Source organism: Spironucleus salmonicida, chromosome 1 (genome assembly GCF_000497125.1).
Source record: "Spironucleus salmonicida strain ATCC 50377 chromosome 1, whole genome shotgun sequence".
Taxonomy (NCBI): domain Eukaryota; phylum Fornicata; order Diplomonadida; family Hexamitidae; genus Spironucleus; species Spironucleus salmonicida.
In genome coordinates, this window is record NC_090596.1 from 75661 (window position 1) to 92873 (window position 17213).

At 28.2% G+C, this 17213-nt stretch overlaps 7 protein-coding genes across 7 annotated transcripts; 4 read left to right on the top strand and 3 right to left on the bottom strand. All coding sequences in view use genetic code 6, as the record gives it.

Annotated features, from left to right (window-relative positions):
* Window positions 1-30: 30 nt before the first annotated feature.
* SS50377_20029 (uncharacterized protein) lies at window positions 31-3873 on the bottom strand (the record flags this gene model as incomplete). Its single annotated transcript, XM_067903974.1, has 1 exon — window positions 31-3873. The coding sequence occupies one exon, from the start codon at window positions 3871-3873 to the stop codon at window positions 31-33; it is 3843 nt and encodes a 1280-aa protein (XP_067767456.1).
* A 646-nt stretch (window positions 3874-4519) lies between these two features.
* SS50377_20030 (tRNA pseudouridine38/39 synthase) lies at window positions 4520-5608 on the bottom strand (the record flags this gene model as incomplete). The annotated part of the gene is made up of 1 exon (XM_067903975.1): window positions 4520-5608. One exon carries the CDS (start codon window positions 5606-5608, stop codon window positions 4520-4522), a length of 1089 nt encoding a protein of 362 aa, XP_067767457.1.
* Window positions 5609-5661: 53 nt separating this feature from the next.
* On the top strand, window positions 5662-6207 carry SS50377_20031 (uncharacterized protein; the record flags this gene model as incomplete). The annotated part of the gene is made up of 1 exon (XM_067903976.1): window positions 5662-6207. The coding sequence occupies one exon, from the start codon at window positions 5662-5664 to the stop codon at window positions 6205-6207; it is 546 nt and encodes a 181-aa protein (XP_067767458.1).
* Window positions 6208-6218: 11 nt separating this feature from the next.
* SS50377_20032 (uncharacterized protein) lies at window positions 6219-7811 on the bottom strand (the record flags this gene model as incomplete). The annotated part of the gene is made up of 1 exon (XM_067903977.1): window positions 6219-7811. The coding sequence occupies one exon, from the start codon at window positions 7809-7811 to the stop codon at window positions 6219-6221; it is 1593 nt and encodes a 530-aa protein (XP_067767459.1).
* Window positions 7812-7861: 50 nt separating this feature from the next.
* SS50377_20033 (uncharacterized protein) lies at window positions 7862-9907 on the top strand (the record flags this gene model as incomplete). Its single annotated transcript, XM_067903978.1, has 1 exon — window positions 7862-9907. One exon carries the CDS (start codon window positions 7862-7864, stop codon window positions 9905-9907), a length of 2046 nt encoding a protein of 681 aa, XP_067767460.1.
* Window positions 9908-10704: 797 nt separating this feature from the next.
* On the top strand, window positions 10705-13632 carry SS50377_20034 (uncharacterized protein; the record flags this gene model as incomplete). Its single annotated transcript, XM_067903979.1, has 1 exon — window positions 10705-13632. One exon carries the CDS (start codon window positions 10705-10707, stop codon window positions 13630-13632), a length of 2928 nt encoding a protein of 975 aa, XP_067767461.1.
* Window positions 13633-14525: 893 nt separating this feature from the next.
* Window positions 14526-17192, top strand: SS50377_20035 (uncharacterized protein; the record flags this gene model as incomplete). Its single annotated transcript, XM_067903980.1, has 1 exon — window positions 14526-17192. One exon carries the CDS (start codon window positions 14526-14528, stop codon window positions 17190-17192), a length of 2667 nt encoding a protein of 888 aa, XP_067767462.1.
* Between the last annotated feature and the right edge of the window lie 21 nt (window positions 17193-17213).

Sequence of the window (17213 nt, forward strand, 5' to 3'; positions counted from 1 at the left end):
TTTGAAATAAATCAATTTAATAATAACAATTCATTAAAATAACCCTGATCCTAATATACGTCTTTATACTGTTCTAGAGTTCACAGTAGCTTCAGTATAATCTGTTTGTTAAGCAATACGTGCTGCTCCTGCCGCATAAATCACACTTAGCTATTCTGGATCAACGCCATTTTCAGTGCTAGCAGTAATACCTGCAGAAATAGCATCAAACGCAAAAGCTGATGATCCAGACAAAGCTGTGGGACCAGTTTATGTTAAAATCAGCGCACATGCAGCTTATAAAGCAGTAAGAGAGGTATTTTCGAAAGTAGGATACTCACCAGAAAAATCAAAATTTTACACTAGTTCGTTCCAAGGTGAAGAATTAGCTAGAGATGGTTAAACAGCAGGTTATAATGTAGGCTATTATGTAAATGTTTATGAAAAATCTTGATCATCTGATGTGTTTGGTGCCTATTGTAACAATCTTGAAGGATTATCCTTAGGAAGTTAAGAAATTAGTACTGAGTTAAACACATCTGATGATCCTAAAACCGGGGTTAACTGATATTTAAACAGCATAATTGGACCAGGTATCGTATTACATCTAGTTAAATGTTTTACTCTATTAAATATAAGATCATCATTAAAATTATTACTATCATTACTAGGGATATACTTTATCTTTATATCATCCTAGATAATATAATCAAGTTAAAATGTATCTATTTCTGTGTCAAAAAAGTCGTTAATTATCTACAAATCAGAATAATGATCTATACATAGCTGAGTTAATTTCTTAAAATTTGTTTTCTTTGGAAGCTTGAATTATTATTTTTTCGAGGTTTAAATATCAAGTTTTTATACTTAACTCACCATTTCATCTATAGAACTGCCAATTTTATTATTTTAAACAAAAATTGGAGGTAATACCAAACTAGACGGTGTGAGTGACTTCTTAATATCTTCTGGAATCAAGTCTTTAAGAATATTTTCTTTTTATAATCCAATTTACTAATCTACTTAAGTAAATGAATTAGCCTTGATATTCTAATTAATTTCGTATTTATCTATAGCATCTTTGATTTCATCAATTCCTATACTATCTTAGGTATTACGACCTGAGTCTGTATCTAAATTTTGAGTAAACTCAAAATAAAGATCTTCAAATTTTAATTCGGATTTTGGTGATAAAATCAACTACAGTTATTATTTTGTATAATCCTAGAATATAAGAAATTCATCTTTGGTCATACTAGCCATTGAATCATTATTAACTTCTGGAATATTTTAATCTTACGTAAATTCCTCTTTAAATTATGAGGTAATTTTTATCAACTCAGCATATAATTCATTGTGATCTATTATTTCATTTAATCCAGTAAATGTTTTATCATATATGATTTTTTATTTCTCTGCTATTGGTAGTTGAAATTTTGTTGGTTCAGCATTTAATAATTTAACATTAGCTATCTCCTAATCTGTACCGTATTCCTCTATAATATTATAAAGTGCATCTTTTATGTTTTATTAAATAGTCGCATCTTCGTATATTTGCCAAGCACATGCGATAGTTGTTGTATCTAATTCGATTAAAGGACTATCTTGTTAAAGACTTAGTTTTTCTTCAAATTAATTATATCTTTATTTAAGAACTTATTCTCTCCATTTACCAAATTGCTCTGTTCGACATGTTGGAGAATTTGTTCTTGGAACGTCATCTATATCGATTAAGAGATCTGTCCCTCCAATATTTTATAAAACTTTATTAAGCTGCTAAGCAGTATAACTAAAATCACAATTTGTCCTCTGGGAAAGTAATTAACAAATAGTAGACATTTGATTTTTAACTAAACTTTTAGTTTCAAATTGTTTTGAAATCTGTATAAGTGGTTCATACAAATTTTCATGTTTTAAAGCTTATAAATATTTATCTTTATGTGCTTTAGATTAAATATGTTCTTTATAATTATTATACAGTGTTGAACATATAACACATTTCCCATTACTAATATCTTCTGCAATTCGTTATTACTATATTTAGTCTTTAATGGTCATGGTTCCTTCATCATCAGAATCTGTTTCATCATTTAAAACATAATATTAATTGAATTATTGTTTACTATGTGGAATAGCTTACTACTTATCTCTAATTTTTTTATTAATTCGTAATAATTGAGTGAAAATTGATATAATATCAAATGATGTAAAATGAACAGCATTTTTTTAAATTAGAAATACAGAATCTTTGAGTTCTGGTTAGTTCACCGGTCTGATTGCAATTGGATCCTCTAATACCCAAAAAACATATAATATAGATTTAAGACTAATATCAAATTTTTATGTATTGTCTTGATAGTTTTATTCGACAAATTGCTAATATTTACGTTAATAGTGATATTTGAATTCACGAGAATCTATTCGGTATCTATCCAACGGGCTCATATATTTAATCTAGACTTTAATATAATTATATAGCTATATATTTGGTTCTAAATTTGTATTGAAATATCCACTTAAAAATTACTTATATAAAATAAGGCGCAAATTTGAGGCCAAAACTGAACCCATTTCATCAAAGTCCATAATAAACCGAGAATCAGTTGACGAATTATCAAGTATTCTTTTGATAAAACTGAATACAGTGAACTCAACCTCTGCTACATTTATCTCTAATGATTTTTATAAATAATTTATATCGGATTAAATTAACTGAGGAGATAATTTATCTGGATCATATCTTAAATCAGGCAAATATCCTAAAGTTATAGCTTCAACTGAGGATTAGTAACAAATTACTGTTTATTAAACAAATGTTTATATACTTCCTAAATTACCTTCAGATATCTAAATCAAATCAAAATTCGGTTCTTCGAATGAATCTAAATTTTAAACTTATGTATATTTCCCTTACTGTGGATTGAAAAAAAAGTCAAATGATTAAAAATCTATTTTAGTTACATTACCAGATTTTAATGCTTAAATCTACTCTTAAATTAATTTTGAAACATATTAAACATGGATAATACCATTACTAAGTATTTAACTTAATGCATGAACTGCAACAAATAATGTATTCTCAATCTGTGTATATACCCACGCTAGATCAGAAGCAGTTTTGGTTAGTTCTTCATTTTTCTTAATTATATTTTCTGAAAATGGCAATAATTGAAAACCATTAATTAAAAGACGTGGAACAGGCAGTTAAACTACTTATTCTTTATAGTTATAAGCATACCTACAGTCATTAATATAAAAATATGGGTTGGTTGGATCATCACAAGGTTATGGTAAAAGCTAAATTGGTGAATAATAGTTAGTCCCTTTATGAAATGTAGCTGGTACAATCATATTAAGTTATATTGGTTTATCTGATTTTAATTGATCGCTAAATTTTGGAGCATACCTATGATTTGCATCCTAAATTGACATTAAAAATATTTATATAGAAGCTGTAGATTTATTTTCTAATGGAAGAGCATGGCCATTTGTTAAAATTTGCCTCACATTATTTTCAATTTACTTACCATCTAAACCCTATACAATGGCTGATTATTCAAAGTACTAAAAATTAACTCTTTATGCATCATCTAGTAATCTATCAAAAGCTAATTCTGAAATAACTAAGTATGGAAATCCTCTTTTTTAAACCATTTAAAAAGCAGTATTATATAAAGCTTATACAGTGACTAAAGCATGAGGTTTAATAAATAAAACACATCTTGGTGGAAGCTTTTTAATTTAAGATAGTTATTAAATTAATTCTGTTAAATCAATTTTAGGAACTAGAAGCTCTTTTAGCTTCTTATCAAACTTTGACGATATTTTTTAATCAAACGGTACAACAATAAAATCTAACTAGAGTTCAAGCAATGATGTAGGAACAACAGACATATTGAAATGGCAATACTATTAATTATTATATATAGTAAAATTGGCAATATCACTTTTCAAAAATATTATTTAGCCTTTTTACTGCTATATTTATTTTGTTTATTTAGCATTTTAACTAACCTATTTATTTTTAAACTATTAAATTTTACACAAGCAGAGGATTAAATATCAGTCTTTAAAGTTTCATATTATTAACTATATCATCAATGTCATGTCTTACAAATTTATTTTTAAGTTCTTATAGTCTACGAGTTGTTATTGAAAATTCTTAGTCTTATCTAAGTGAATAAAAATATTTTGAATATATTCCATTATTATACAAATTACCTATTGGAATTATCTTTGTATTTATAGTTTAGTCATACCTAAAATAATCTAATATGTAAGATTCTGAATTATCATAAATTATAAGACAGTAATTAATATCTATAAATAACAGCAAAGGATACTAACATGTTTCTTCATTTTAAGAATTATACTTTTTTCTAAACTAAATTTTCATATAAATCTACTAATCTATATGAATTTCAATATTATCTTTATTAAGTAGTAAATCGTTTTGTTTAAATAGCTGTTATTCGTTGAGTATTCTAAAATCTTTTAAATGATTCATTATGTAAATAAAGTATACAATATAATTGTAGAATCACTATAGTTACTCTATTTTTGTATATTTCTTTGAAAGCCCTCTTACAAAGCTTAATACAGTACAACAACTAGGACTACTAATCTAATTATAGAAAAATTATTTAAAGTAGCTAACTTCTAAGTCATATTCAAATAATTTTATAGATTTGCTTATTTTATCATTTGATTGCCAATTTAAATTTTCAAAAAATGCATCCTCAAAGATCAAAAACTCAGCTGGAGCTATATTATATTTTGGTCTCTTTGGACATCTCGCTACATCTAATAAGTAATCTATAACATTTATATCTTCATATCCTGCACCGATTAGTAACAAAATTGCTACTGTGCATCTAACTTAATGATATACAAATGCCTTTCCTTTAATTACTATGTGAATATCATTTCCATGTTTCTCGACGCTAACATAATCAATTCTTCTGATAAAATGTTTAATGTCTTATCGTTCAAATGCAAAATTTCTGAAATCTTTTTCCCCAATTAATTTTTATCCACCTTAAATCATTTTTAAAGTATCTAATTCACATCCACCCGGAACAATATACCGATATTATCTGCCTATAGCATCAAACCTAGCACTCATTTTTTCATTAACAATTGCCCAGTTCCTAACCCGCACCTCTTTAGGCAGTTTTGTATTAATTGCACTTAAATAATCAATTCCACAAATATGTTTTTTAAAACCTTCTAAGTTATCGAAAGTTGCACCTGTTTCACCACTACTTCGTATCCATAATGAAAATACTTATCCTGTTGCAGAAACTCCGGCATCTGTTCTTCCACATACAGTATAATTTTTAAAATTAAAAGAGTCTGGAACAAGTTAAGCAGAATGTAGTGCATCGCGAAGTATTCGACCAACAGTAAATGATGAATCCGATTCAGTTACTCCAGATAAATTTCTACCGTCATATGAGACTTTAAGAAATATTGGTTAGCATGGAATGTTTTCAAAAATAGATTTCGGAGCTTTAAAAATATTATTCCTGACTTCAGACTTTTTCTTATCATCTAAAGCGTTATATACCTCAAGAAATATACCTGCGAGTTCTATCTTAGATTTTTATAATATTTAGTTTACTTTCATTTGTTTAAAATAAAAACAATAATATGTATTTATATAAATAATATTTTTATAAAATGCCTGTAAAAGAGATGGAAATGCCAATAGTACCTCTTTAATATTAAGATATTGATATCGAATAATTAATATATAAATTACATTAGAAAGCAACTCCGCCAAAAAAGGCATAATAATCTTAGCGTAAACCATTTGTAGTTAAAGAATCTATTTCTCCCACGCGCTATATGTCTAAATCATTAATTGATATTTAAAAGTATAGTTAATTTGGAGGGAAATAGTCAGGTTCAAAAAGAATTACTATTTTTGATAGGTTAAGTTTGTCCACACCTACTCCTGGTCCAGGGGATTATTTTATTGAAAGTGGCGAAACATCATAGATTGTTAAAAAATCAATGGTTGAGAGATGGAAAAAAGAATAAGATAGTAACTTACAGAAATAATAATTTCTACCTGGACTACTAATTCAAAAGTGGAAATAGAAATCAGTGAAAATTAATGAATCAAACAGAGGGCTTATTTTGCCATAAAAATAATTATAGTCCGGGCGATCAGTATCATAAAAATTACGATCTCTAGGTTTTACTGGTTGTTTTTAGTGGTGAGTTCATTGATTTCACTTCAAAAAATTTTCTGTAACATCTTCGCCTAAGAATATAGAAATTGTTATGCCATTTTTCACAATCTTAGGAGAGTCTTGGACTTCAGCTACTAATTCAACACAAGTTTAATTTTCTTCCTTAGGCCATAAAAATAACCATTCTGAATCCTTAGACGCTTAAATTCTCTCATGAAAGCTAACACCAGATACTAAATAACTTTTAACACTGAGTTTACCTAACATGAATTCTTTTAGTTCTTTATCCTTAAGAAATTTGTCCACTTATGGAGGAAGAACAATTTTTATTTCACAATTTAACTAAATAAGTAATACACCAAACGAAAGAATTGAATAAACATCATCAAGTGTAGTAGCTGGCCTCTAATTTACTGCCAAGTCGCTGATAATAATTTTTCTAGAAATTAATAAGCGTTATCTAGCATTTCTACGACAAACTTCAGTTAATGAATAATTTTCAAAATATTATTCTATATATTGCGGAAGCTGCGAATCAATTTAAATAATTTCTTCTTATTTTGGTTCAAATAAATAATTTTTTGCTTGTTTTAAATGGGAGCCTTACTTAATATAACTAGCTGAGATATCTATAAATTCACCAGAAATAATTGGAATACCACATGTTAATGCTAAAAGAAAACGAGAAGTTGATCTAAGTCTATTAGTAAATAAGAAATTTATCTTCAAAGGATTCAAGTTATCCTATAATTATGAATACTGATTTAATATATGGCTTTATTATTCAGATATAGAAGTAGACCATACATATTAATCTGTTACAAGTATATCAGATAGTAATTCATTATAACTGAAATTAGAATTCTCTAAAGGCTTTGGAATGATTATTTTAGGATTTTATTTTCTAAATTCTTCTATATCTAAGGCATCAGAAAACGATTCCTACTCTGCAAAAGAAACTGATTTCGAACAATTTTATTCATCTAAAATAGATGAAGGTTCAATACCATCGGAAACTAACATATTTTAAATTACAGAATCTTCTGAATTTTGTGTTTCTTTCACTAAATTTCCTTCACCATCACCATCAAATTTTTTGATTTTTTAAACTTTAACCTTCTTATCTTTAATTTATTACTTTTTTGCAGATTCTTTTGCTACATTAGCTTTCTTTTATGACTTTAAATTTATTTCAACTTTTTAAGAAGGTTCATTTATAGTTGTTGCCACTAATGTAACACTAAGATCTTATGTATTGTCATCTTATGTAATATTTTAATACAATAACCTAATCTTATATATTATTTCTTTTGCTTTGATAATTATTATTAAGAATTTTCCTTACATATTTTCAAAAGTTTTTGATGACTATTGAAGTTAAAATATTTCCCCATCATGTTCAACAATACATCCATTTCTGGAAGTATCTGAGATAATAATGTTATTCCCTTCTAATTTAATATTTGCATGAGACGATGAGATTGATTGAGATTCTAAATAGATTAAAGAAGTATTATCTACAATCTTATGACTAAGAGTCGTATCTTTCGGTCTTCTCCCTATTTTTATCTCAGGTTTAAGGCTATCTACCGTGTCAACTACAATATCATTTGAATATATTTTGCACTGCATTCAATATTAATAAAAATTATATTAAAATATATAATATTTAAAATATTTAAATGATTAAAAAATTATCAGAGATTTTGTTCGGTTAAAAAGTATATAAACAAAAATAGCTGGCTTATTTGGTCAAGTCAAACATATCTATAATACCACAAATACCACCTATATTTTAAGAAATTGATCTAACATTTATAGCTAAACACTCCTTACGTATTATTCGAGCCCCAAGTGAGTTAGATCAAACAGTCTGTGATGTATTTAATGTTTAATAATTTAATATAGGATCATACTATGTAAATGGTCTCATATTCCTTGAACTTTTAAGAACACACGAAAAATTTAACATTAAGTAATTCAAATATTCGATAGGGTTACCTTATATTGATGAGCAGGTTATTGAACAAGTAAGTTCAGAATCAGAATTTGCAGAAATATAAAATATAAAAGATATTCAAGAGCCAATGAAATGTACAGTTATTAACAATGATTTATCATAGATATATACTTAAGAAAGCTAACTAGCGAATTTAATAGAACCTGGCACCAATATATTTGGAGAATATCATGTTTTTTAATTGCAAAAATGCTTAAATATATTAAAACTAAAAGACTGTTCAATTTGCTATTTAGTAGATATTTTAGACACACATGAACATTTATATACTACAAAGTTGTAAAATACTACTACTATTAAGCCCTTTGAGTATACTATACAAAATGAGAATTTATTATTAAAGATAAGATAGTTATTGTATCATGATGTTTAATAAAAATCATTCACGTAAAATGATACCGACATGGATACGATAATTAACACAATAATAAGTATACGCACGTTATTAGAGTCAAATTCTAATATTTGGCCTGGTTAAAAATCATTATTATAATTGTCAGAAAAATATTCGGTTACATACGTTGATCAAAACATAATTTTTTATATCAATCATACTTTTAAAAATATATTTCCTATTTTATTGCCAATAAATTTTTAAATCTACTCATTCAGTAAATTTTTGTAGCTTTTATAGACTAATGGATAAAAAATATCGTAATTTGGTGTATAATAATTTCTTAAAGTATCAATTCCAACTTCATTAACAAAAGATCATTCAATAAGAAATGAATTTCACCAATTACTAGATATGAATAACTTAGCCATTACAAAGCATCACATTTAAAAATTTAACGAAATTTTATAGAAGTTATTTAATATAGACATAATACCATACCCATTAACATATTTCTATACATTTTCTTAATTTTACACTTAAAATTTATCAAAAATATAATAAATGAAAGCAATAGAATAAAATTCAGTATCTAGAACTGGCTAATGTAAAAAGTTAACTAATTAATCTAGATACGATTTACAATTCGATAGACTATTATATTATTTAAATAATTTTTATAATCTTGAATTCAATAAATAAAATAAACATATTAGTTCTATAACTTAGTTTGCTAGATTATTAGATGACTAATTTGGGAATACTTAAGGAAATATAGCTTTGGAGAATTAGGGAATAAATATAGCATAAGTATTAAAGCGAGCAGAAACTATATATTATAATGAATATAAAATTAAAGGCCATTATTAACCATTAATCACTAGTATGATTAGTAAAATTTTTACAGATTTCACATTTGTTGGTAGCTAAAGGTCGGCAAACCTTTTATTGTAGATTTAGAATATTTTTCAATCCAATAAAATTATCTACCAGTTATTCAACGATAGCCTTTTTAAATGGTTTAAAGTTAAAGAAACTATTTTCCCCCTTTTCTTTTTATATTCTTTATTTTTAGAATTAAAACAAAACTCTTTAATTTTAAAGGATATTATCGAATCATAACAGTAAATAGATGAGTTTAATTTAGTTTTATAGGAATAATTAGACGATGAAACTATTGTTTTAAAAAATGTAGACGATTTAGTTAATTTTTACAAAACAGGAAAAGCAAGATATATGCAATTGTAAGGTGGTATTAGATATAATTTAATAATGAATAAAAATCTGTTACAGGATGAGGTATTCGAATTTTTTTGTTAATAAGAATATGACTGGAAAACATTTATAGGTAAAAAATGTGATAAAAACTACTGAGTATATTATTTGATTATTAATATATATTTTTAATAAATTAATAAATGTTTGATGATCCTGAGATACATTATTTACTCTAAAAAGCTAAATAAATTCGACAGCCTTCAAATTTTCACAGCAATTTATCATTAAAAGTATAGGAATAAGCTTATAAATAAAACTAGGTGCTTAAATCTAATCAAGATAAATTTGATGAGCTTTAGAAAGTTAATAATTATCAATAATAATAAATTTAGCAATAAAATTAAACTTTATAGTAGCAAAAAATAAGTATTTAAAATTTAACTGAATCAGTTGTGGATATTAAATCAAAATATTAGTTAATTTTATCAGAGAATGATTAAAAATCTTAGGTGTATACAGAGTGCGTGCAGTCATTGATGATTCTATAAGTAGAATATTAAAATTATTAGTAATCCATAGTTAATCTTGAAGAACAAAGGAAATAGATTTAATCCTAGTTTTCAATTATGTATTAGAATTTAAAGTCATAGTTTTATAAACTATAAAAAAATTATATTACTAATAAGTCATAAAATAATACTATTAGTGAATAATTATAGGATTAGATATTTAGAAACGATTTGTTAGAAAAAAATAACGATATTCTAAAAGATGAAAATTAATAATTACATAATTCATATATTTAGGTGTAATATTAATTAAAAGAGACATATTAAAAAATTGATACTCCTTTATAGCTAGAAGACGAAACCTCTTAAATAAAGAATTTAAATAATTAGATAATATTTTTAAAACAATAAGTTGAAGACTAAGATATTTTGCGATAATAAAGTATGCACGAATAAAATAATTTATTATAATCTTAAGTTATAGATTATTTATAAGAACTTCGTTTATAATAAATTCAGATAATCGAATATACAAAAAGACATGAAAATTTATGTCTATTTGAAGAAGATTATTAACTTTTATAAGAATAATACTAACAACTTATCATTCAGCGAGACGAACTTTAAAAGCAGCTAGAGGTAAGGGGCAGCGCTAGCCAGGAATATTCGGAAGGCGGGAGAGGCAGCGAGAAAGATTCCATTATCGCCGGGCTCCAGGCAGATGTGGAACTGATAAGTGCAGAAGCAGGTAGAATGGAGCAGCAGCTCCTTGAATAGACTCAGACTCTAGACTAAGTACAGATAGCCCTCTAGACTGCCCAGCAGGACAATTCTCAGCTGGCCGAGATGCTATAGGCCTCCCAAGAATAGGCGAAGACGGCTGAAGAGTATAAGGCAAGATGCATAGTTTTGCCGGCAGAAGCTAGAGATTTATACTTATTCTAGTAGAGTACCAGCAACGGGGAAGTCAGCCTAGTCAAACTTACCCAACTCAGCGAGAGAGTCAGCCATCAGGAACAACTTCAGTAAGAACTAGCACTAGTGCAGCTGGATAAGCATACCCTGGAAGTAGAGCTAGCCAAAACTATTGCCGAGCATAATTAACTTTAAAAGCAGCTAGAGGTAAGGGGCAGCGCTAGCCAGGAATATTCGGAAGGCGGGAGAGGCAGCGAGAAAGATTCCATTATCGCCGGGCTCCAGGCAGATGTGGAACTGATAAGTGCCGAAGCAGGTAGAATGGAGCAGCAGCTCCTTGAATAGACTCAGACTCTAGACTAAGTACAGATAGCCCTCTAGACTGCCCAGCAGGACAATTCTCAGCTGGCCGAGATGCTATAGGCCTCCCAAGAATAGGCGAAGACGGCTGAAGAGTATAAGGCAAGATGCATAGTTTTGCCGGCAGAAGCTAGAGATTTATACTTATTCTAGTAGAGTACCAGCAACGGGGAAGTCAGCCTAGTCAAACTTACCCAACTCAGCGAGAGAGTCAGCCATCAGGAACAACTTCAGTAAGAACTAGCACTAGTGCAGCTGGATAAGCATACCCTGGAAGTAGAGCTAGCCAAAACTATTGCCGAGCATAATTAACTTTAAAAGCAGCTAGAGGTAAGGGGCAGCGCTAGCCAGGAATATTCGGAAGGCGGGAGAGGCAGCGAGAAAGATTCCATTATCGCCGGGCTCCAGGCAGATGTGGAACTGATAAGTGCAGAAGCAGGTAGAATGGAGCAGCAGCTCCTTGAATAGACTCAGACTCTAGACTAAGTACAGATAGCCCTCTAGACTGCCCAGCAGGACAATTCTCAGCTGGCCGAGATGCTATAGGCCTCCCAAGAATAGGCGAAGACGGCTGAAGAGTATAAGGCAAGATGCATAGTTTTGCCGGCAGAAGCTAGAGATTTATACTTATTCTAGTAGAGTACCAGCAACGGGGAAGTCAGCCTAGTCAAACTTACCCAACTCAGCGAGAGAGTCAGCCATCAGGAACAACTTCAGTAAGAACTAGCACTAGTGCAGCTGGATAAGCATACCCTGGAAGTAGAGCTAGCCAAAACTATTGCCGAGCATAATTAACTTTAAAAGCAGCTAGAGGTAAGGGGCAGCGCTAGCCAGGAATATTCGGAAGGCGGGAGAGGCAGCGAGAAAGATTCCATTATCGCCGGGCTCCAGGCAGATGTGGAACTGATAAGTGCAGAAGCAGGTAGAATGGAGCAGCAGCTCCTTGAATAGACTCAGACTCTAGACTAAGTACAGATAGCCCTCTAGACTGCCCAGCAGGACAATTCTCAGCTGGCCGAGATGCTATAGGCCTCCCAAGAATAGGCGAAGACGGCTGAAGAGTATAAGGCAAGATGCATAGTTTTGCCGGCAGAAGCTAGAGATGTATACTTATTCTAGTAGAGTACCAGCAACGGGGAAGTCAGCCTAGTCAAACTTACCCAACTCAGCGAGAGAGTCAGCCATCAGGAACAACTTCAGTAAGAACTAGCACTAGTGCAGCTGGATAAGCATACCCTGGAAGTAGAGCTAGCCAAAACTATTGCCGAGCATAATTAACTTTAAAAGCAGCTAGAGGTAAGGGGCAGCGCTAGCCAGGAATATTCGGAAGGCGGGAGAGGCAGCGAGAAAGATTCCATTATCGCCGGGCTCCAGGCAGATGTGGAACTGATAAGTGCCGAAGCAGGTAGAATGGAGCAGCAGCTCCTTGAATAGACTCAGACTCTAGACTAAGTACAGATAGCCCTCTAGACTGCCCAGCAGGACAATTCTCAGCTGGCCGAGATGCTATAGGCCTCCCAAGAATAGGCGAAGACAAATGGTTTGAAATAGTGTGTTACATGTAAAATCAATCTTGATAAAATCTAGAAACTAAAAATAGATAGAAAAGAATTAACTAAAATAATATAACAATTTTAAATTCTATTGAAGGAGAATACTATTATTAAAAATGAACAATTATTAGATGATGTTTATAAACCAGGGTTTGATGTCAATTAAAAATTTTCTATTGATTAATTTACGAAATTTTTATATTACTCCAAAGACTAAGAGAAATAATAAATAAACTATTTATCAAGTAGTATTCATTCTTCTCATTAAAAATATTAAGAACAAAAGCAACTCAATATAAAGCTTAGAACATACATTGATTTGTAAAAACAGCAAATACAAAATTAAGATTCTTAGTTAGAATAATATAACAGTACTGCGAGTTTAAAAGTTTCTTTTATTGAAAAGCCAGAGATTATTAATAGTAGCTAAAATATTAATTTGTAGAGTTAGTAAAGCGATTTGAATAATAATTTTAAAGAGTATAATGGTAGTTAAATTATATCCAGTCCTATATTACAAGAAATTTAAAAAGAAATACAATGAATTAAATATTTGATTAATAGGTTATAATAAAATACATGTTTTAATAATATTTATTTAACATAATTAATAATATAATTATTCTTTATACAGATTCGTTAATAAACTGTATTATATCATTTAATTTTAAGCAGAAATAACATATCTGTATGGGTTTTCTGATTATACTATTAATTTTTAGATATATATTTATATTGTGATGATAATTTTTTTAATAATGATTAAACTAGAGATAATTGTATTATACTATAGGTGAGAATGTAATCAATAAATGTTAATAAGAGTAACTTAAATTTTAATTAATACTTTAAATAAGCATGGTGTAAGATTTTTTATTGATTAATTTTTATATTATTTTAATTAATACTTATTTAGACTATATAGTAAATATAATATACTAAAGCTGATACTGCAATCTATTATTTTTAGTTTAAAATTAAGAGCTAGCAAATATATGAACATTTTAATACTATACCCAAAGATAATTGTTGATTGTTACTATTTTAATTTTTATATAAATTAAAGTTGTACCATATAAATAATAATCACAAACCTTTATTAAAATATGAAAAACTATTTAACAGCACACCAAATTTATCAGCATACTATTTAATTGCAATTCATTTTAAGCAAACAAACTATATTATGAATATTATATAATATTATAAGTATTAATATTATTTGAATTTTCGATCTTAATGAAAAATCCTGAGTCTTATCTAAAGTTGCATCCTGAGATCAAAACGTTAATTACAATCTTTACATAAGAATGTATATATTTTTAACCTCAATCAATACAAGAATTTGGCAAGTAATTTTTTAAAAATCAAGAAATATAAAGTTTTGTAGCTTAAAATTTTGGATTTTAAACTTCAGATGCCCATGTTTCTTCTTAAATGAATTTGTAATTAAAATAAACACTTGAATCATAACGTTTAAAAACAAAAAATATTGAAGCTAGTCATATGAATGAAATGATTGAAGAATTTGCAAATGTAAGTAGTAATAGTGTAAAAACTGATAGTTTTAGAAATACAAGAGTTAGTGCTTAAATTTAGATATAGCCTATTAGATGTAATTCAGTGAAAAATGTCCCTAATTAGGAAAAAATTACTGGAAATTCTAGCTAATAGATTATGAAAAACATTTATAAACATTCTTAAAATAGAAATCCGCAATGTCAAAGTGAAATTGCATAGAATATAATTCAATTTTAAGACGATATTTAGATTGACTAAGTAAATACTGACGAATACAATCATAACTCACTAGAGTATGGTAATAACCAAAATTAACAATATAATGACATTAATACATAGGTATATGACGAATAACATTCGAATAACTAAAAGATAAAAGAATTAAATAATACAGTTATAGACGAAGATGAGCACCCTTAAGTGGATATCCATGAATCCTTCAGCAATGATTAGGTTTTACCTGAAGATATTGCTCCAATTGTATCAATTACACAACAAATGAGAATGACTGATGCTAAAGTAAAAATGAATTAATTGTCAGAATTCGCGCATAAAGCTTTCTCATTTGCACGATTGAAAGATTTAGGAAATGTATTTTTGATCTAAAGCCCTCTAAAAGACTAATTTATGAATTTCACATAGCTTGCAAGTATGGCAACATTTTCTACAGCATTTCCTAGAGCTTTACGAATTGCACCAGGGAATAATTTGGATTATCGACAATATAATGAATTCACTTTTTTGTTTTCGCCACATATTCATGGTGTAAGTTATTTGGAATTATTAAGTGGTGTTGAGAAATTATAAAGTTATATTTCCACTATTTTTGTTTGTACTAATATATAAGAATCGTTAAATTTGAATACTAGCGTTGAAATGCGTTACTTTGAAGGATTGGGAAAGAATATTCGTTATTTATCATCTAAGTATAATATGTTCAATAAACATTTTTATAAATATTTACCTGTTTTAGTTAAAGGAAATTATAAATCATAATAAGTTGAGGATTTTTGTGTTATTTTTGTAAGTTTTGTTCCACCAGTTTATTATGAGAGAGAAATAATTTTATCAGATAATTTATAAGAAATGGAAGGAGATGAAGAATAATTACGTAAAGTAAATAAATTATAAATCTTTGAGGAAAAGCAATCTGTAGATATATTACCACTCAACTGTAAATTTTATGAAAGCATATTTATCGAAACATAAGAGATGCTTAGAGAGTTGGGAATTAAAATGGACAAGAATATTAAATTTGTATATTTAACTAGTTAAAGGTTAACTAATTTTGATTAAAAATCTTATAGAATATAAAAAGAATTTTTTGATATGAATATGAAATATGATAATCCTAATACTGAATTTTACTTTGATAATATTATAAATTCGATGGATAATCGAGAATCTTAAAATTACGAAGAGAGCAAAATTTAATAATTATAATTACATAATATAAGGAATTTTAAAAACTAAATGATATAGATGATTAGTTTCAAAAATATGGTTATTGCTGATGAATCATTGCTTACAAATTCCATTAATTAAATTGATGTTAAAGATGTTAAATATATGGAACCATTAATGATTTTTATAGACTAATGTTTAAAATTAAGTAGTGGGTGTGGTATGGTTTAAGATTAAATTTAAATAACATCATTTAAGCTATTTAATTCACATTTTATACGTAGATTAAATTTAAATATTATACACGACGCTTCATTAGTATATATTACAAATGTATTGAAAAATTAAATAATATCTAGATATAAATCATAGCTTGTACCTTTAAATAGAATAGTAAACAAAATATCTTAATTATGTTTTTGTTTTTCCCATAAAACATTAGTTGGACATGGTCCATTATTCGACTGTGTGGATATTTAGCATGGATTAGATTGCAAAGTTAAATGTTAATGTACTAGAAAGGATATTAATAGTTCTATTATTTATGTAGATTAAATCTCAGAAGAAAATATAAAATAATTTTTACCTGGATGCGCTGATGAAAAACTTGGAAAATTATTTATGTGCTAAATTCCTCTTCGAGTATTATTAAAGTCATTCATTTATCATTATACGAATAATGTATTTGGAAGTATTTTTAACCATACAGGGCCGTCTTTTATATATTATACTGGTATTGGTTTAAATTATAACTCGGAATAACCAGAAAAATCATATCTATTTGACTAATATGCTTATAAAGCAGATATTTTACGTTAGTTTCAATATCAAAATATAGATGGAAACCTTTTGTCAAATATATTTTTACATAAAGAGAAGTACTCAACTCCCTCGAATAAATCTGCAGAATTAGCTCGATTAACTACTGAATAACTTGATGAACATATATTCCTTATATTAGATAATGGGTGCTTCGAACCTTGTGGGATAGTATAAACAATTAAAAGGTATACTACTGTCGTCTTTGATCGGCTGGGGCATCTTAGCGAAGTATTAAAAGAACAAATATCAGATGGTGTTAGTGCTTAAATAGACCTAGACTAGTGTTTCCCTGCATGCCTAGTTAGCGACTTTAATAGTGTTTAGCATTTACTTTTACAATAAAGATTAGATAAGTGAGATTTTATATAATACTATAGC